The sequence below is a fragment of the Nicrophorus vespilloides genome, unplaced genomic scaffold (assembly GCF_001412225.1).
Source record: "Nicrophorus vespilloides isolate i.1.1-1 unplaced genomic scaffold, Nicve_v1.0, whole genome shotgun sequence".
NCBI lineage: Eukaryota > Metazoa > Arthropoda > Insecta > Coleoptera > Silphidae > Nicrophorus > Nicrophorus vespilloides.
The window spans coordinates 27,405-50,675 of NW_017098609.1; the positions used below are offsets into that span (position 1 = coordinate 27,405).

General features: G+C 29.0%; 1 protein-coding gene across 1 annotated transcript in view; it reads left to right on the forward strand.

Moving 5' to 3' along the window:
* The window catches only part of LOC108562903 (protein CYR61-like), a gene marked incomplete at its 3' end in the record, with an annotated part of 40,967 nt that extends 20,857 nt beyond the window's left edge, over window positions 1–20,110 (forward strand). Inside the window, exons 3-5 of the mRNA XM_017921403.1 lie at window positions 14,432–14,526; window positions 17,939–18,068; window positions 19,914–20,110. Coding sequence (XP_017776892.1) covers window positions 14,432–14,526; window positions 17,939–18,068; window positions 19,914–20,110 — 422 coding nt within the window. The remainder of the gene's footprint in view (window positions 1–14,431; window positions 14,527–17,938; window positions 18,069–19,913) is intronic.
* Window positions 20,111–23,271: the final 3,161 nt, after the last annotated feature.

Here is a 23,271-nt window from a genome sequence, read left to right on the forward strand (position 1 = left end):
AATTTCATACTTTATATAATTATCAATTTGATAAACATTTAGTGAATTGGTTTTCAATTTATGATATTATGTGTTGTGTTTATGTGTTAAGAAGTCATTTGCAGGTGCGAGCGTTAAAAAATCGAAAATTAGTGCAATTTGTATATAATTTATCGAAAAAGAAAATCATGAAATTCCGAATTATTTGAGAATTTTTTTTTTTTAATAGCAATTTTGAAATAGTAAATAACAAAAGTTCTATAATAGCAATATACATTTTCTGAAGTGTTTACTTGTGAAGTAAAGTGTGAAGTAAATTTACTTATTGAAATACTCGCACTTTGTCGATATAATCATTTGCTAAATACGCATTAACGCAATAATTTATAGTTTGCAAATTATATTATTAATAATTAATATGATGCGTGTATAGAAGCTATTTGAAATTAGAAACTATTTTCGACAATATAACTTTTTTAGGGTTTCCTAATTTTATTTTGCATTGAAATTTATATAATATTAAAAAATAAATTTTAATTTATAAATATTAATAGAATGGATTCATAATAAACGTGATACTATTTTCCGTTGTATTTGCACAATCATTAACATTGCCGAAAGACGTGCGTTTTAAATGAACACCTGCATGAACACCTGCAGATGAAAATATAAGAAAATAATGAAATAAAACATCTGCGTTTTAATTGAACACCTGCGAAATTCCTGCACAAAACAGAGATAATAAAAATAGAATATTTATGAAAGTGTTCGTTTTTTTACTCTAAATTTTTATTATTGAAGAAATTTAGAAATTACATATAAAAAATACTTGATTATGTAATAAAAAATATAAATTTTAAGAATGTCTTAATATCAAAACGTTATTAAGATAAATCTTTCTACGAATTAATATCAGAATCTTTAAATAATTAAGAATATGGAAATATGTCTTAAAGTAGACTACTTGGTTAATTTATTTTTAAGAAGATTGCAACTTTCATTTGCCAAGTTTTCCATCTTCAATTTATAAAACAGTGTTTAGAAAAAAAAAAGGAGTATTTACGAAAAGTTATAATGTTATTGTTTCTTTATGCAAAGATAAGAATAGAATAAAATCAAACACCTGCGTTTGATAAGAAACACCTGCGGTTTAATTGACCATCTGCGTTCACTATTTATATTTTTGTTTATTTCTATTGTTGAATTCAAATTTTCAATTCAAATTATGAATTAAATAAACATTCAGTGAATTGGTTTTCAATGTTTGCTTACATTTATACTAAATCAATATTTTAATCAAATATTATAATGATTATACAATAATGGCGCGAAAAATAGATTTGAATCAAAATAAACCTATCCTTTAATATAGATTTAATCAAATTGCATTTTCTTAAATAGTGTTTTTAGTAATGTTAGGAAACTTCATACTTTTTATATAATTATCAATTTGATAAACATTTAGTGAATTGGTTTTCAATTTCTGATATTGTGTGTTGTGTTTATTTGTTAAGAAAAGACGAATGCTCGAATCGGAACGAATCGGAGTAACGAATCACAACTGCAGCTGCGAGCAATAAACAACTCCTTATATGGTTACGAAAACGCGGCTGACTTCGACGCGATATCTCTCAGCGGTACTAAAACGTTTAAATTCGTCACGCCACACCTGCGTAACGATGAGTCATTTGCAGGTGCGATCTTTAAACAATCGAAAATTAGTGCAACTTGTATATAATTTATTGAGAATGAAAATCATAAAAGTTCGAATTATTTGAGAAAATATTCATTTTTATAAATTATATATAAAAAATACTTGATTATGTAAAAATATAAGTTTTAAGAATGTCTTAATATCAAAACATTAATAAGATAAATATTACTACGAATTAAAATCAGAATCTTTAAATAATTAAGAAGGAGAAAAAGTTTTTCTCATTTCATCTGTGGAAATATATCTTAAAGTAAGACATTTTATACTTGATTAAGTTAATTTTATGAAGATTGCAACTTGTATTTGTTAAGTTTTCTATCTTCTAATTGTAAAGCAGTGTTTAGGAAAAAAAAAGGTATTTATGAAAAGTTGCAATGTTATTGTTTCTTGATGCATAGATAAAAATAGAATAAAATCAAACACCTGCGTTTGATAAGAAACACCTGCGCTTTAATTGAACATCTGCATGAACACCTGCGTTTATTTATTTATTTTTTTATCTTCATTTTTGTACTTGTTTATTTCTATTATTGAATTAAAATTTTCGATTCAAATTATGAATTTAATAAACATTTAGTGAATTGGTTTTCAATGTTTGCTTAAATTTATACAAAATCAATATTTTAATCAAATATTATAATGATTATACAATAATTGCACTACTAAATAGATTTGAATCTAATATAAACCGATTTATACGCTAGATAGGTTCCTGAGAAAAACGTGTATATCGGAATTGCAACTTTTTGAATGTAAAACCGCGACTAAATCGAAAAGTATACGAAAAACACATAGAATAGGTTATTTTCAACGTATTTATTTTAATTTACTTTTTTTAAACCGTGTAAAAGCGAAAATGTAAATAAAGTACCGTGTAAAACGAGGGAAACGTGTAACATTTACGAAATGTTATAATGTTATTGTTTCTTGATTCAAAGATAAGAATAGAATAAATTCAAACACCTGCGTTTGATAAGAAACACCTGCGCTTTAATTGAACATCTGCATGAACACCTGCGTTCACTATTTATTTTTTTGTGTTCATTTTTGTACTTGTTTATTTCTATTATTGAATTGAACATTTAGTAAATTTATTTTCAATGTTTGCTTAAATTTATACTAAATCAAAATTTGAATCGAATATTATAATGATTATATAATAATTGCGCGAAAAAATAGATTTGAATCAAAATAAAACGATTTACACGGTAGATAGGTTCCCGAGAAAAAAGTGTAAATCGAAATTGTAACTTTTTGAATGTAAAACCGCGACTATTAGTATATTTTCGACATATGTATTTTATTTTAGTTTTTTTAAACTGTGTAAAAGCGAAAACATGTAAAGAATGTGCAATATTTGATTTTTTATTTAATAAGACATTTTTTGATAATATATTTTTTGTTTTCATAAAAGTACATCTTTTAATGCAAATACTAATTATGTTTGGAACATTCAGTATTTAAATTATTGGTAGATAAAATATATTTATTTATATCACTAATAAAATATTATTTAATTTTATGTTATTATTAGCAGATTTAATTACAATGTATAATGATGTAGTCAATATCAATGAATAATTAATGAATTATTTAATAATATATGTGATAAATTGTTAATTATAATCGCAAACGAATGCATGCGCCAGGTACACACAAAGTTTTATATTTTATAATACTTCAGTTTTCAGTTTATTAATGAAAAAGTTCTCTTTATATTTGAAATTTAGTTATTATAATAATTATTCGTTTGTTATTATTTAAATTAATGCATCATTATTTATATAAATTCAATTTTGTATATAAATATATTTTCCATGATTTTTTTTTTTGCAGTTTTTAATATTGCATAAAATTTAGTGCAAATAAAAGTGTTAAAATATTTGCATATTCAATTAGAAGGTAATAAAAATTGAGTGATTATTCAAAGAAACGGCTTATTCCCTTACAAAAACGCGATTTTTATTTTGTAATTTGATTTTTTTTGTACCGAAAAGCTTCTATCAACGAATTATAATAATAATTAGTAAAATAATATAAATAATTGTTAATTTTGGTTACATATTATTAATTTGATTGAATTATTTGTTAGAAATTTATAGAATTAAATTATTATATTCATTTAGTATTTTATCAAATGAAGAGAACCGATCGTTTGAATATAGTTATTAATTTTTCATTTAAGAAATATATACAATTAGGAAATAGTTTTATTTAATTACCTTAGGAAATCGTATCATCTACGTCACGACGAAACAGCTGTAAACAATTCTTATTTGGACACGACGCGATGCATCAGCGGTGGCTGCGCGCGCTATACTAATTGTTATTAGGCCCACGTTGTCGCCTTTATTGTTTAAGAAAACACGAATGCTCAAATCGGAACGAATCGGAGTGACGAATCACAGCTGCAGCTGCGAGCAATAAACAAATCCTTATATGGTTACGAAAACGCGGCTAACTTCGTCGCGATATCTTTCAGCGGTACTAAAACGTTTATATTCGTCACGACACACCTGTGTAACGATGAGTCATCTGCAGGTGCGAGCACTAATCAATCGTAAATTAGTGCAATGTGTAAATAATCTATTTAAGAAGAAAAACCGTATTATATAAACATATACAAAATAGCAATTTAAATAGTAAATTACAAAAGTTGCATTTTCTAAATTGCTTACTCGTCAAGTAAAGTGTGAAGTAAATTTACTTAATGAAATACTCGTACTTTGTTGATATAATAATTTGCTAAATACGCATTAACGTCATAATTTACATTTCGCAAATTGTATTCTTAACTATTTATATAATGCGTGCATAGAAGCTATTTGAAATTTGAAACTATTTTCGACAATCTAACTTTTTTAGTGTTTCCTTATTTTATTTTGCAATGAAATTTTTATAGTATTAAAAAAGAAATCTCAATTTTTAAATATTAATAGAATGGATAAACGTAATACTAATTTCCAGTGTATTTGCACAATCATTAAACATTGCCAAAACACATACGAAACACGTGCGTTTTAATTGAACTCCTTCGCAAAATACAAGAAACACTTGCGTTTTAATTGAACATTTGCACGAAACATAAAGAACACAAATAGAATAATTATGAAAGAGTGTACGTTTAACTATAAGTATTTATTATCTAAGAAAGTTAAAAAATAACATATAAAAATATTTGTCTATGTAATAAAAAATATATATTTTATTTTGATAATCTTTGAATTTATTACTTCCAAATTCACTATTTTTTTTGTTATTTTTGTACTTGTTTATTTCTATTATCTAATACAATTTTTCAATTCAAATTATCCATTTAATAAACATTTAGTGAATTGCTTTTCAATTTCAGATATTATGTTGTATAATACAAATATTTGCTTAAATTTATACTAAATCAATAATTTAATCAAATATTATAATGATTATTCAATAATTGCGCGACAAAATAGATTTAAATCAAAATAAAATTATCAATTTATATGGTATATTGGTTTCTGAGAAAAAACGATAGGTTTCTGAAAAATACTATATTAATTTGATTGAATTACTTTTGTTATTAATTTGTCATTTAAGAAATATAACAATTAAGAAATAGTTTTATTTAATTACCTTAGGAAATTGCATCATCTACGTCACGACGAAACAGCTGCAAACACTAAAAACAATTTTTATTTGAGCACGAAACGCGATGCATCAGCGGTGGCTGCGCGCGCTATACTAATTGTTATTAAGCGTACGTTGTCGCCTTTATTGTTTAAGAAAACACGAATGCTCAAATCGGAGCGAATCGGAATGACGAATCACAGCTGCAGCTGCGAGCAATAAACAAATCCTTATATGGTTACGAAAACGCGGCTGACTTCGTCGCGATATTTCTCAGCGGTACTAAAACGTTTCAATTCGTCACGACACACCTGCGTAACGATGAGTCATCTGCAGGTGCGAGCACTAATCAATCAAAAATTAGTGCAATTTGTAAATAATCTATTTAAGAAGAAAAATTTAATTAGAAAACATATTTTTTACAAAATAGCAATTTTCAAATAGTAAATTACAAAAGTTTTATAATAGTAATATACATTTTCTAAAGTGCTTATTTGTGAAGTAAAGAGTGAAGTAAATTTACTTATTGAAATACTCGCACTTTGTCGATATAAGCATTTGCTAAATACGCATTAACGCAATAATTTACATTTTGCACTTTGCATTCTTAATTATTATAATACGTGCATAGAAGCTATTTAAAATTTGAAACTGTTTTCGACAATCTAACTTTTTCAGTGTTTCCTTATTTTATTTTGCAATGAAATTTTTATAGTATTAAAAAAGAAATCTTAATTTTTAAATATTAATAGAATTGATTCATAATTAACGTAATACTAATTTCCGTTGTATTTGCACAATTATTAAACATTGTTTTTTGGCATACGGAACACGTGCGTTTTAATTGAACACCTGCAGATGAAAATATAAGAAAACAATGAAATCAAACAACTTCGCAAAATACAATAGATAAGAAACACGTGCGTTTTAATTGAACACCTGCGAAACATTTAAACAAAACATAAAGAACACAAATAGAATAATTATGAAAGAGTGTACGTTTTCTATAATTTTAAGTATTTATTATCTAAGAAAGTTCAAAAATAACATATAAAAATATTTGTCTATGTAATAAAAAATATATATTTTATTTTGATAATCTTTGAATTTACTACTTCTTCCAAATTCACTATTTATTTTTTGTTATTTTTGTACTTGTTTATTTCTATTATTTAATACAAATTTTTCAATTCAAATTATCCATTTAATAAATATTTAGTGAATTGCTTTTTAATTTCAGATATTATGTTTATTATGATTATTACAAATGTTTGCTTAAATTTATACTAAATCAATATTTCAATCAAATACTATAATGATTATATAATAATTGCGCGACAAAATAGATTTCAATCAAAATAAAATTATCAGCCACCCCCCCAATTTACATGGAAGATTGATTTTTGAGAAAAACGATAGGTTTCTGAAAAATACTATAGCAATTTGATTGAATTATTTTTGTTATTACTATCTCATTTAAAAAAATATAACAAATAGGAAATTGTTTTATTTAATTACCTTAGGAAATCGCATCATCTACGTCACGACGAAACAGCTGCAAACACTAAAAACAATTCTTATTTGGACACGAAACGCGATGCATCAGCGGTGGCTGCGCGCGCTATACTAATTGTTATTAATCGTACGTTGTTGCCTTTATTGTTTAAGAAAACACGAATGCTCAAATCGGAGCGAATCGGAATGACGAAGCTGCAGCTGTGAGCAATAAACAAATCCTTATATGGTTACGAAAACGCGACTGACTTCGTCGCGATATCTTTCAGCGGTACTAAAACGTAACGATGAGTCATTTGCAGGTGCGATTGAAAATTAGTGCAATTTGTAATTAATTTATTTAAAAAGAAAACCCGTATTATTTCAAAACATATTTTTTACAAAATAGTAATTATCAAATAGTAAATTACAAATGTTATATACTAGCAATATGCATTTTCTAAATTGCTTACTCGTCCAGTAAATTTACTTGTTGAAATACTCACATTTTATTGATAAATTCGTATTAACAAGTTAATTATGAAATTTGAAACTATTTTCAAATGTATCCCAATTTTTTGTTGCATTAAAATTTATATAATATTAAGAAATTGTATGAAAAAAAAAGAAATCTTAATTTATACATATTAAAAGAATTAATCTTTCTGCCCAAATTATAAATAATAGTTTTAAAGTAAAAAAGTATTACATAATTACGATTGTGTCTTTCTGGAATTGCGCATGAGCCGTGTACATTTATTTTTTTAAAAGTAGAAATTGTTATATTTTTAATTAGCACATTACTTAATAATAAGTGTAAATTAATATTCACTTTACTTCATATTTCCATTATTATTTTATTCAATTAATAATTAAATTTTATTGTTATTAAATTACAATTAGTTTTGCTTCAGTTTTAATTGAAAAAAAAAAGATAAACTTTTGCAGCTGCAAAGATAGGAAAACAATAATATCATACACCTGTGTTTTAGTTAAACACCTGCATTTTTAATTGCAAATGGAATAATTTGTAAATTTTACACTATACTTGATTTTGTATATTTATTTTAATAATGTTTTAATCTTTGGATTTTTGTCTAAATTCATTATAGTTTTGTGTTTATTTCTAATATTTAATTAAAATTTTCAATGACAAAACTTTCTACGAATGAAAATAATGTAAATGTGTAGATTTTAATTGAACTTTCAACGTGTCAATTTCAGAATCTTTTAATAATTAATGAATGAGAAAAAGTTTTTATAGGTCAACGCGTAACTATTTCTTAAAGTGAGATACTTTATACTTAGTTAAGTTATTTTTATGAAGATTGCAACTTGAATTCACAAAGTTTTCCATCTTCAAGTGATAAAGCGGTCTTTAGGAGAGAGAAAAAAAAGAAACAAAGGGTATTTACGAAAAGTTATAATTGTATTGTTTCTTGTATTACTTTGGGAAGTTGATGAAGATGAGACGGGGAGAAGGGGATTGGTCAAAATTTGCGCGCGTATCGATCTTAATTCGCGCTGCTGGAACGAAGCCAGAACCGACCCTACCTTTGTTGCGTAATTATTTCGTCGTTCATCAATTCCTGGAACGAAGGGCACGGCGGGTTTGTTAAAGAGACGTATAGAAAACAAAATAAACAAAAAAAAACAAAACGTAGATGAGAGAAGGCGAATCGATTACGTTCGGGATTTATTTCTGTTTTTCTTTTCTTTCTATCTGCAGATCTTTGCATGCGAGGTGCGAAGAAGTTTTAAATGAGCGGGATAACTTTTAGATTGAAGGTCGAATTTGCATAAAGAATTTTAGTCCCCTCCGACGATGCCAGAAAGGAAAAAAGGGGATAGAAAGAAAAAAGAAAGTGAGAATTTATAAAAGGGATTTTTTTTTATAGAAGATGTTCCCAATTACGCGATGGTAATCTGCAATCGCCGTATCCATTGTTTAAACTTTGATGGGACTCTTTATCTTGAGTCGAGAGAATATATTCAGATACATCCCTCCCCTAGTATTATCTCTTCGGCCGCACTTTCTAATTGAGTTATGAACATCCCTTAATGCCGTCGCGTCCTTCAATTTCCATTCCAATTAACGAATACCCGCAGCGAACAATACAACCTCATCAGGCGATTATCTCGCATTGGGCATTGCCAAGACGAACTCTCGTTTATCATAAACTGTATAAAACAGATTTTTTTACCAAAATTTCCATACTTAATAACTGCAAGTTATATATTATTTCATGTTTGGTATCTCTAAAACAGTTATTTTCATAAGTATAATGAATTTCGAGCAATGAAACTACATATGGAAACTACATATGGGTCAAAATGACCCGTTTATTAAATATTAAAAAAATCGAACAAATTATTAATTTTTACAAGAAACATACATTAACTCTAATTATTTAATGAATTTAACATCATTTAAAACTGATTTAATTGCTCAAAATAGTTTGTGCACTCTTTTTCGAGCAAATAGAAAAAAATTGTCTTTTGTATATGTCACAAAATGTTGCTGTTTTATTGTCGCTCTTTGTTTGGATAAAAACAAGACCTCTTTCTTTTGGATTGTGGGTTGTGTTTCCGTAGGCATTTGAATTTGCATTTCAGACGGGTCAATTTGACCTGAAAAACACAATAGAATAACGTACATTTCGTCGCAACTACTTTGATCCTAATGCACTAGAAAATACTGGAATAACAATAAAGTAAACCTCGATAATTAAGTTATAATAGAAAAACAAGTGTTAGGTGGGTCAATTTGACCCATCCGTAGTATTTGCGGTTTCAAATAAATTGGTTTACTTATGAATTTTATATTTCTATAAATATAAATAATAAATCGATAAATTGAAACCATTGACAAATTAACAGACAATGTTTTTTATTTGAATTGGTGGACGCGCCGGGGGTTAATTTGATAACAATTGATAAGTGTCTTTTTTTATTGTGAATGTTGCTGTTTTCTTGTCGCTCTTTGTTAGGACAAAAACAAGACCTCTTTCTTTTGGATTGTGGGTTGTGTTTCAGTAGGCATTTGAATTTGCATTTCAGACGGGTCAATTTGACCTGAAAAACACAATAGAATAACGTACATTTCGTCGCAACTACTTTGATCCTAATGCACTACAAAATACTGGAATAACAATAAGGTAAACCCCAACAATTAAGTTACAATAGAGTGCGAATAAAACAAGTGTTAAGTGGGTCAATCTGACCCATCCGTAGTATTTGCTGTTTCAAATAAATTGATTTACTTATGAATTTTATATTTCTATAAATATAAATAATAAATCGATAAATAAAAACCATTGACAAATTGACAGACAATTTTTTTTATTTGAATTGGTGGACGCGCCGGGGTTTAATTTGAAACAATTGATAACAATATAACAATATAACAATATAACAATATAACAATATAACAATATAACAAAAAAATACATCGGGTAATTTTAACAATATAACAATATAACAATATAACAATATAACAATATAACAATATAACAATATAACAATATAACAATATAACAATATAACAATATAACAATATAACAATAAACAATATAACAATATAACAATATAACAATATAACAATATAATAATATAACAATATAACAATATAACAATATAACAATATAACAATATAACAATATAACAATATAACAATATAACAATATATTGATAAAAAAGGTTATAATGTAATTTGATCGATATAACAATATAACAATATAACATATAACAATATAACATATAACATATAACATATAACATATAACATATAACAATATAACATATAACAATATAACAATATAACAATATAACAATAATCAAAGAAGAGAAAATATCAACAAAATTATTAACAATTATTTTCATATTGTGTAGTTATTTGAAAATCTTTCTACTTCCAATAATTATGGAATTTTTCCGCTTTCCAATCGAATACGAAAACCCATTTGCGATTCGTCCAATTGTGCAATGCTCGGAAAATCGAACGGGATTTTACGTGTTTCATTTTTTTTTCCTGTTATTTACCTGCGAATGGAAATAATTCGCGTTGCTCTTTCGCCTTGTCAATTTTAAATTACAATCAATCATGTACGTGCACATTCATTCATTTTTTTCCCCCAATATTTCGGACAAATGATTCATACTTACTTTTAGTTAATTTTTAGTTTTTTCAAACATGTAAAATTTCATATTTTTTTTGTATTTTTTATATTTTATTTACATATTTTCATACTTTCCAAAAAAAATGTATGTTTATTGAAAAATTTACTGCATTTGTCTTAATTGATTAATAAAAATATAGAAAAATTGATTCAAAATTGTATCATTCCTTGATACTCGAATACTTTTCTTTTATTAATTTTATTTATACAATTTTTCTATATTTTTTTAAAGACATTGTTAAAAATCTATTTTGACTTTCTTTCCTTAATAATCGAATTCATTTTCTATTGATTGATTAATGAAAACGTTTAAAAATCTAATAAAATTTAGATCATTTCTTTTTATTGAAGAATCTTTAGTGTCTTTAAAATCGTATCATAATTATTTTTATAGTTTTGAGACAATTTTTTATATTTTTTTTTTCAAAAATCATTCACCATTTCATTGATTTATGAAAACGTTAAAGAATTGTATTAAAAATACCGTTAATCAACTAAATGTATAACAAAAATGTATTTCACAAATTGTATTAACTTATTTATAAACAAGCAGCAATTACTCTAACTTAGTATATATATTTATATGTATATATAATAATGTTTCTGTGTGAAATTTCGTAGACGGAATACCTAATATTTCACGAAGCATAAAGCTGTCATCAATTCGGTATTAGTATACATGAGGTATGCCTCCTCGCGAAGTCCATAAATTTTCTTAGCTGCTGCGGCGTCGGCGAATGCAGTAGCAACAACATCAGTCGAGAATCGCGCTGAGAAGAGGGCGTCTCTCGCAATTACACAGGTACCGGTAATTACTTTTGCCGACGGCGGCCAAATTTAAACCGAGCAATTTGCGTGTGGCGCCTATAAATATTTACCACAGTTTCACACAAACACACATAAACACTCGCACACGAGTGGCAGTTTGTAGCACATTACAGAACGACCGACGAGGGGAATCGTTGCGTGTCACGCGAATTCCCCAATCACGCAACACATTTGCATGGAGAGGCGGTATGCAAACCGTCGTTCATGCACGCGTTGTCAAAGAAACGAGAAACAAAAAGAAACAGGCAACTGTTTCGAAACGAAACACGCATAATCAAGTATCCACGTACTTATTTCAGGTATAATTATAATTGAAATTATACCAATTTTTATTTAAAATTTCATCAAAATATTGAAGTATTTTTTAATTATATTTAGAAAATATTAATATATCTGCAAATTTGTTTCTTATTTTAATCAAGAGATTTTTTTTTACATATTTATCCTTATTACTATTAAAGCAAGTTATCATAAAAGAAGCGTTACCTTCATGAAACAGTTAATTAAACGTGAGTTCCTCAAGATGTTGCTAACTTTATAATTAAGTCTTTCATTACAGAGTGTAATCAAGTTGTAGTTGTAAATATATAGTTATATAAAAAAGAGGGGTTATTACCATTGCTCGATGGATATTTAACATTTAACAGAGTTTACATCTCTTTCTCTCCAGGTGCACTTCACTCCTTCTCCCATCTTCTGCTTCATTTCCTCCGCTTTTATAGATACAAATCGCTGCAGAAATAATAATAATAATTCGCGCAGCGTAACGCAACGCCGCCTCTTTTGATAAGGAAATTTCGGGCGGGATATTTAAAAAAAAACCTTCTTCGAATATCATTCGCGAGAAATTGCGCGGAACGTAAAGATTGCCGAAACCAGCAACCCTTATCGCTTCAGTCAAGGGCGAGAAATCGAAAAGTTACAAATATTATTATTGCTTATCGGCTCAGAAAATGATAACAGATGTTCGCAAAAAGCATTCTTACATACCTTAATGTCTTTATAATTCGTGTGCTTGGCACATTTCCAACTAAGATTTTCTTCATGTGGTTTTTATTTGATGACAAAGTTATTGCTAGAGCATCCAAATTTTTAATAAAAACCGGGAAATTATCTATAATTTAGTTAATTGAAAATGTGGTGCGCATTAACTATTAAGTTTGAAAACAAAATTGATACATTAACAAAATAGACTTAATAAAAAACACAATTAATTAAAAGATAGAAAATTAATAATAACATTAGTTTCAATTAAAAAAAAAATAAAGAAATTACTGGTATTTCTTCTCAAAATTTACTGGTAAGTTTGTTAATCATATTGGCAGGTAAAACCGGTTAAACGATAATGGAAACCACCCTATATATTACTGAAATACAAGCAGAAGTGGTTTATTTAGTTTAGACCGAGTTCTGCGTTGCTAAATGGCAGTTCGTTCCGCGACGCAGATGCAATCTGGATGCATTAAAAAGTCCTTAACTGAACATTTATCAAAGCTGTAAACCACTCACGAATAGAAATCCTTATTTAATTCAATCTGCAAAACCGGAGCCCAACCAGCATCATCCAACAACTTCACGCGCTAATAAAAAAAACAATTTAACACGTCTTCAAAAGAACCGAAAACAAGAATGCGAAAAAAAAATATTTACCGTAGTTTTGATTAATCCGCGATTTCGCATCAAATTATTTACATGTTTCGTTCGTTTTTTGCTTTATTTCCAGGATTATTTGTTCAAAAAAAAAATTCAGCGGTTTTGCAGCGCGCGTTCAATAATGCATGCAATTTTTGTTTTACTTTGTTTCCATTTTCTGCTTTGGCATAATAAAATAATAATGTTATTATTATCCGCCAGCATTGTTTTCTGAATTCTTTACTATTACGTTTATTATTTTTTTTTTCTTCTTCTGTTGTACAGTTGCGAATATGAAATTCGGATCTATTGAAATTCCGCTCGTAATATTTTATTTTTTTGGATATTTATGCGCGGAGGTCGGATCTGTAGGCTTTCATGAAAGTATGCAACGTGAAAGTTTAATATCCGTTACCAACTTTTTACCAACGCATACATTATATATTAATAAACTGAAAGTTATTCTCGGATGCACATCGTGTACATCTGCGAGGATATAGAGGAAATATTGAAACGTATTCCAGACTAAAGGAGAAACGATGTTTGAACTTTTCCCCACGAGTTTGGCCAATTTTAAATTCCACCGAAATTTCCATTGATGATATACTCAACTTTGCGTCATTTTATAAACATTTCATATTTTTCTTTATGTTATCAATTTGTGCTTTAAATTTGTAATGTTCAAAATATTAATATTTAAACTATCTTTTTTTTGTTATGTTTTACATGAAAATAAGAATCAAATTGCAGTTTGATATTATTCGCACGGAATCAAACGTTCGAAGACGGAGATTTCGGCGTATTGTGAGCGTGGAAAGTAGGAAAAAAAGAGTAATGATGTTGTAGACGTGGTGCAGCTGAAAATTTGAGTTTGCAGTCAGTTGCAGGGAAGTAGTTTTTTTTGTGTGTATGCTGGAACCGCCGCGCCGTTTCTGCTGCACGTCGGGACTTCATAATATCTCGTTTTAAAATGTAATGAGACATGAATATTTGATTTCAGCTGATACCAGCGGAGTCCCCTGCGTGGTGTACAACAAAACTTACCGTCACGGTGAGACCTTCTCCCCAGACTGCCGTACACAATGTGCATGTCAGGTCAGTGGAATTGGAATTTTGCACCAGAACAAACGATATTCATCCATTCATCCCGTACGTCCGTCCGTCACTGTATTGTCTACTACATTCCCAGACATGTCATATAAACATGTCTATTGTTATACATTTGTATATATGGTTAGGATAGGTTAGGTTAGATTAAATAATAATGGTTTTATTAGAACTGAAGTCAGGTTACGATAGGTTAGAAAAGATAATAATTATCTCACGGTAGTCCTTAAGTTACATTAGATAGGTTAGAATAGGTTAGAATTATTCCAATGTTAGAAAAAGTTAGGTTAAGTTATATAAAAACTAGTTCTAAAAAGTTTAATTAAGTATATAATTCACTATAGTCTATTTATATACACTAATTTACATACGTATTAGAAAATAGTCCTAATTCTAGGTTAGGTTAACTTGGTTAGGTTTAATAAAAGTTACTTTAGTATTATTATAGGTTAGGTTAGATTCATTAAGTTTAAACAAAGTACGTTCAATTTGATTCGATTAACCTTTTCTAACTTATATTAGGTTAGACTGTAACAGGCTGAACTATTAACACTCGTGATTTATACATAAGCTCCAAATACTAAAAAATGTCAAAAATAGTCCTAATTCTACGTTAGGTTAGCTTGGTTAAGGTCAATAAATGTTAGTTGATTTTTATTATATGTTATAAGTTAGTTTAGAATTATTATAGGTTAGGTTATATTCATTAAATTTAAACAAAGTACGTTCAATTCGATTCGATTAACCTAATCTAAATTATATTAGGTTGGACTATTAACACTTGTGATCTCTACATAAGTATTCCAATGTTAGAAAAAGTTAGATTAAGATATAAAAAAACTAGCTCTAAAAAGTTTAATTAAGTGTATAGTTCACTATAGTCTATTTATATACACTAATTTACATACATATTAGAAAATAGTCCTAATGCTAGGTTAGGTTCGCTTGGTTAGGTTTAATAAAATTTAGTTTAGAATTATTATAGGTTAGGTTATATTCATTAAATTTAAACAAAGTACGGTCAATTCGATTCGATTAACCTAATATAACTTATATTAGGTTAGTCTGTAACAGGTTGGACTATTAACACTTGTGATCTCTACATAAGTATTCCAATGTTAGAAAGAGTTAGGTTAAATTTAAAAAAAAGTAGCTCTAAAAAGTATAATTAAGTATATAGTTTACTATAGTCTATTTATATACATATTAGAAAATAGTCCTAATGCTAGGTTAGGTTAGCTTGGTTAAGATCAATAAACGTTAGTTTATTTTTATTATATGTTAGGTTAGATTCATTAAGTTTAAACAAAGTACGTTCAATTCAATTCGATTAACCTAATCTAACTTATATTAGGTTAGACTGTAACAGGTTGAACTATTAACACTCGTGATCTATACATAAGTATTTCAATGTTAGAAAAAGTTAGGTTAAGTTATAAAAAACCTAGCTCTAAAAAGTTTAATTAAGTATATAGTTCATTATAGTCAATTTATATACACTAATTTACATACATATTGGAAAATAGTCTTAATGCTAGGTTAGGTTAGCTTGGTTAGGTTCAATAAAAGTTAGTTTATTTTTATTATAGGTTAGGTTAGATTCATTCAATTTAATCAAAGTACGGTCAATTCGATTCGATTAACCTAATCTAACTTATATCAGGTTGGACTATTAACACTTGTGATCTCTACATAAGTATTCCAATGTTAGAAAAAGTTAGGTTAAGTTATAAAAAAACTAGCTCTAAAAAGTTTAATTAAGTATATAGTTCAATATAGTCAATTTATATACACTAATTTACATACATATTGGAAAATAGTCTAGGTTAGGTTAGCTTGGTTAGGTTCAATAAAAGTTAGTTTAGAATTATTATAGGTTATGTTATATTCATTAAATTTAAACAAAGTACGTTCAATTCGATTCGATTAACCTAATCTAACTTATATTAGATTAGACTGTATCAGGTTGGACTATTAACACTTGTGATCTCTACATAAGTATTCCAATGTTAGAAAAGGTTAGGTTAAGTTATAAAAAAAAACTAGCTCTAAAAAGTTTAATTAAGTATATAGTTCACTATAGTCTATTTATATACTAATTTACTTACATATTAGAAAATAGTCCTAATGCTAGGTTAGGTTAGCTTGGTTAGGTTCAATAAAAGTTAGTTTAGGATTATTATAGGTTAGATTAGATTCATTAAGTTTAAACAAAGTACGTTCAATTTGATTCGATTAACCTAATCTAACTTATATTAGATTAGACTGTAACAGGTTGAACTATTAACACTCGTGATCTCTACATAAGTATTCCAATGTTAGAAAAAGTTAGGTTAAGTTATAAAAAAAACTAGCTCTAAAAAGTTTAATTAGGTGTATAGTTCACTATAGTCTATTTATATACACTAATTTACATACCTATTAGAAAATAGTCCTAATTCTAGGTTAAGTTAGCTTGGTTAGGTTCAATAAAAGTTAGTTTAGAATTATTATAGGTTAGGTTAGACTCATTAAATTTAAACAAAGTACGTTCAATTCGAATATAACTTATTATTAAGTTAGCCTGTAACATGTTGCACTATTTTTTATAGATTAACTTGGATTAGTATAAGTTAGGTTAATTCAATTTAACAAAAGTACCTTAAACTCAATTAACCTGATTGTTACAAGATAAACTATTTAGTATAGGTTTAGTATGAATTAGGTTAGGTTAATATAATTTGAATAAAACGATTTAAATTCGGACTAATTTATTCTAATCAAAGAATATATTGGCATCATTTTAAAAATAGTCAGTGTAAATCCATAGAAATTCATAAAATCCATAATATTATTTAACGAATCATCAGTAGTTTTCATATAAAGAAGTGTTATTCTTCAATTAGTAACAGGTTAACTTTTCAATCGTCAGTAGATAACTAAAACAATAATTACATATAAAGAAAAGTAAAAGTTTTATAGTTATTATTTTTAGATAAATCATTTCTAGAATCCATTTCAGCGCACATAATGCAACACGTTTTATGAAATCCATGAAAACTTTCCCATGATTCTTGCACGCGATGTGCTTTTCGAAACAATATTTACTTTTCGTGCTAATTAAGTTCAGCAAACTTAGACCCTGAAACAATTTCCACCCTCAAATTACGTTCACTTCAACTTTCTCTCTCCCATTCTCTTTATCACACTCTCCGCCTCTATCTATCTTTTCACCTCCACCAGTTTATTTATCGAAGCCGCAATTTCATTCTGCTTACTCTTTCAATTTTTTCCTCACATTTTTTTTTGTTCACTCTCCCTCTGCTTGTTATTTCCGCTCATTTTCTCCTCGTATCTTTTTTTTTTTGCTACTTCTTCTATTATTATTATTTCATGTTTTTCGTGTGGTTCTCATCCGCAGAACGGCACGTACGGATGTTCCTCGCTGTGTCCTCAGGAGCACATCTCGCCCGAGGGATCCTGCCGGCATCCGAGGCTCGTCGAGCTGCCAGGACAATGCTGCAGGGAGTGGATGTGCGACAGCCAAGCCGGTACGAAAAAAAAAACAACCCTATCCATCCATCCTCGCATCCCTCCAACGACCACTTTGCAATTGTCGCTATAACGCATCCCAAGGTTTTAATTTCATCTTCTCTTCAACTGCTTCCCATTAATCCGACGCAAGTTTACAAATTGCCTGAACCCAGCGCAATCCCTTACGGAACATCATTATTTTCAATGATAAAAATGAAACACGTCGTTGGGTTTAGTTGCAGGATCGCGAATTCTGGATCCTCGGAGGGATATTAAAATTTGCATGATTGCAGCAGGATGCAGTTGATTAATCATTTTTCGTGCACGTGCACGTTATTATCCTGCGGCGACAATGAAATTAATGTTTCGGGTACGTAATTCGAAATCGCGCGCGCGAACGAACGAAATCTCATTAACGGAAAACTGAAAAGCGTGATTGGACGCGAAATCGCGTTCCGCGTATTTCCGATGCGGCGCGGAAATGGAAAACCATTTGCATCCGGAAAATGCGGAAACTTTGTTTAACGCTCGCTCATTTCCATCAAACAGCTGCGTCTGCACAACATACAACGTGATTCCGGATTTGATTGAATCCTGACTAGGTAGGTTTATTACGTGAATATTTCGTATAAGCCTAGAAGCTTCAAATCATTACTTGTCAATGACGATTTATGTAACAGTAATGAATTATCAATAGTTTTTACATGACAAATTTTCAAGACACATCTCAACATAAATTACAAGAAAAAAAATCAAACAATTTATATGGTCTAATTGACTAATTACTATAAATATATTCATAAAACATTTGTATGTATTTATGCACAAACAAAGTATTTTGTATAAAGCGTAGGGCGGATATATTCGCAAAGGGTTAAAACAATAATTCAAATAGTAAGCTTCAAAACATTATAATTCAATGATTCAAATGAAATTTTGCTTAAAAAAAAACTTTTTTAATCATTACCCCAAAATATTATTGCGTAAGTCGATATTACCCCCCCCCATTCTGAATTCATTAAACAATCAATGTAAATTTTAAATAAACATTATTTATTGAATTAATTTGCATTTACATATTTATAAAAAAAAAGTTACATGAAAATAGTAACAAATAGTAATAGACAAACAAAATAAAATTCTTAAATTGGAATAAACAAAAATTACTTGAAACTTTCACCCTTCAGGTTTTGGAAAAATGAAGTTGCTTCATGTGTGATATAATTACTTTAAAATTGGGACTTTTTGATGTAAGAGTAATTTGAATACAGTCTTCAGCGTTTAATCGATTTCTGTTTTTCGTTTTTATGTTCATTAGAGTGGAAAAGCCTTGTTCACAAAAGTAGGTTGTTGCAAATGGCAGCAATTTTTTTTACCATCTTCTCATCTGCAATTTTGAAAGCCTTTGCAGCCTTTGACAACCAAAAAGACGACAGATTTGCTTTGGTTTCAAATTGAATACAGTATTGGATGAAAGTTCAAGAATTGCCTCTGCCAAACCTGGAGGTTCTTCTGGTATGTTAGTAATTTTACATTTAAAAGGATCTACAACCCAATTCACAGTTTGTACATCAAGATCTGAAAAGTAGTCAGAGAACCGCTCTCTGAGTTTGGTAAGATGAAATTAGAAAAATTTCCCTATTACCCAAAAAAAAATCATTTTTACCCCATTTTGGGTAATTTACCCCGGTTCCCCGACCGCTGGTTTAGGCGGATATATCCGTCACTCATCCGTATTAATAACGGGGTCAATAAATTATATTTTCGGGTCTGCATTAATTGCAAACAATTAAAAAGTTTTTTTAATTAAATCTGTACTCTATTCTAATTCTATTGTTTGTTTTGTTTTTTTTTGTTTTTAGTTGAAGAGCCTCCTTCGTGCGAGCCTACGTTCACGAAATGGTCGGAATGCAGCAGCAATTGCGGTTCCGGTATTTCCACCAGAAGATCCAATCTGAACGGAAGATGCGAATCTGCAGTGGAGGCTCGCATCTGCCAGACCAGGCGTTGTGATGCTAATGAGGTCTTCACGCATCGCAGTCACCATCACCACTTGAGAGTAAGAATAAGGGGGGCGGAGGGTTACAGCGCTTTTCTAGTCCATCTGAGAACAAAGAACAGATAAAAAAAAATATTAGATAAGTAAAACGAGAACGCGAAAATCAATAGGAACGAAAATTCAATTTGCCAATTCCTATTTCATTTTACAAGTATAATAGGTTTCAATTACTATGCATATGGGTTTCCACATCTGCTACTAGTTCTCACTAGTTGCAAATGTTGTATAATCATCTTATTGAACAATTCCAGTTTAGAAAATGTAACTTTTCCTATTAACATTTTCAATTGAAATTTAATCATATGCAAAAGTTTATTCTCAAATTTAATTTAAAATTTTGAGAAAAATCAATTAATATTTATTCTAAAATTAATTTTCCCCTTTTTTATATTAATTTATGAAATTTTTAATGAAAATGTTAAATGATAAACGTTAATGATAAATCATATTGTCAATTTGTGATAAAGTTAATTTACTTCTTAATTTAGATTTACATGAATTTTTTAGAAGAAAATTCTGATGATTAAAGGAGATTAATTTCCTTTTGTAAGCAACAAAAAATGATATAAATTACTAAGAGTGTGCATGTATGAAATAGGTTCTGAATTATATAATGGATGTATGCTTTCGAGTGTATAATGTTGACGTGAGTGTAGGTAGTAAAATATAATATAAAAGTTGGGAAGGACGATAAGAAGAATGGAATTGCTCGCGTTGAGAATAATGAAAACGAGTTGAAAAATGTTGGGCATTCATAAAGCAGCAAATTGACAAAGAGAGAGAGAGAGTATTAAAGGACACTCGTAAAGCGCGCTAACTTCAAATAAAATTATTAGATTAAATGCACTTCATTCTCATTAAATAGTCTTTTTTTTTTAATAGTAATTACTTACATTTTTTAAATAGTGAATTAGATTTGTTATATAAAGATTGACGATGTGAAAACGCAACTGTGTAGGGATTGGGATTAAAATGGATCTTGTGAATTGAAAAATTAATGAAAGTTATCTTGTGGAACGAAGAGTAATTTGCAATTCCAATCGTAAGACCCGTTGTCGTCGGGTTAAGACCCTTCTCAGTTGTTTTCGTCTTTTTGATTGACGAAAGAAAGGGGGGCTTCTCCGAACAAGTGTCGGGATTTGCGTTTGGGACTTGCATCTCATTAGTACAAAGTTGACACACCCGAAAAGAAAAAGAAGGAAAACACATTTCGCAGTCGTATTTCAATGTTTCATGTGTTTACGCTTTTGCCAGCGAGATAATCCGGAGATTAGGACGGAAGTTTTAGCGGCCGTAGATCATAATACCCGACGGCGCGACAATTAAACGATGCGCGCGGAACGCATTATCCCCTGAAGAGGATATCCGGATCAGAACTTTCCTAATTATTAATTTGGATCGTCTGCATTCGGGTTGGGGTGGACGTCTTCGGGGGGTGATCAGAAGTCCTTTTCGGAAAGTCTCCGCGTTAATTCGAAATATGTAAAGGCATTGGTCGTTAACGAAGCCTATCAAAACTTTGAAGTGTTGTCATGGAGATTTACGTCAATTACATAACCTCGAGCAACCGAATCAACTTGTATATATCGTGTAGTTATGCAATTATCGCGGAGATTATTTGTAAAAGTGTTAGCACAAGTCTTATTAATTATTAAGAACATCTGATTTGAGCTAATTGGAAATGATGAGGTATTCATTAATAATTGATAAAGTGTTAATAATAATAAGCCTTCTTTATAGTTAGAAAGAAAATCAATATTTGAGATAATTCTAAATGTGTAATAGATTCATTAATGAAGTCTAATAAAACTTTGAAGTGTTGTCATGGAGATTTACGTCAATTACATAACCTCGAGCAATCGAATCAACTTGTATATATCGTGTAGTTAAGCAATTATCGCGGAGATTATTTGTAAAAGTGTTAGCACAAGTCTTATTAATGATTAAGAACATCTGATTTGAGCTAATTGGAAATGATGAGGTATTAATTAATAATTGATAAAGTGTTAATAATAATAAGCCTTCTTTATAGTTAGAAATAAAATCAATGAAGTTTCAATCTTAGAGATAATTATAAATGTGTAATAGATTCATTAATGAAGTCTAATAAAACTTTGATATTACTAATTTCTTGATGATTGATCTCCTACAGACTGATACATCAATACGCAATAAATTTGCAATGATTTAATTAAAGGTACGTACACACCACGCGATCAAAGATATTTCTTCTTACATTTTGTACACGTACGATTCTTAATCAATTTGTTTTTATTGGAATTCCTTTCGTTAATCATCATTGTATCAGCATTTAGAAAATTACTCACGTAACTCGATAAATAAAACTTATCTACGAATAGTAAACATCACGAGTGCGCGTGCACCACACATTGTTTCTATAACTCTTCAAGTTTTTCTTTTGTTTTGGGTTTCATCACTATTCTATGAATTAAAGTTTCTTCATTTTTTTTTATCAATTATATTCTAGTAGAAGGCGTCGACGTTCGCATCTATTAATCCAATTGTTTTGCAATTACGTGGGCAAGGCAAGGCTAATTTATTGATAATACCTAAAAGGGCCATAAATCAATAACTTTGTTTGCTCCACACATACACAAAAACACATACAAAAACTCTGCCTGTCAAAGCGCGCAGCGATAAGCCGCGAACGGATTAACGCCGTCGCGTCGCGCTGAATACGCGATAAACGAGAAGCGTCCACACCTACACATTCTTCATTTGTTCATTTGAAAAAAAAAATGCAATTAGAGTTTATATTAACGTACATAATTAATTGGATATTACCATGGCAACAGTTCCTCAAGGGAGTGTACTTTGTCTCATATATAAATAAGTCTCTCATGACAACACTTCAAAGTTTTGATAGACTTCATTAATGAATCTATTACACATTTAGAATTATCTCGAAGATTGATTTTCTTTCTAACTATAAAGAAGGCTTATTATTAACACTTTATCAATTATTAATTAATACCTTATCATTTCCAATTAGCTCAAATCAGATGTTCTTAATCATTAATAAGACTTGTGCTAACACTTTTACAAATAATCTCCGCGATAATTGCATAACTACACGATATATACAAGTTGATTCGGTTGCTCGAGGTTATGTAATTGACGTAAATCTCCATGACAACACT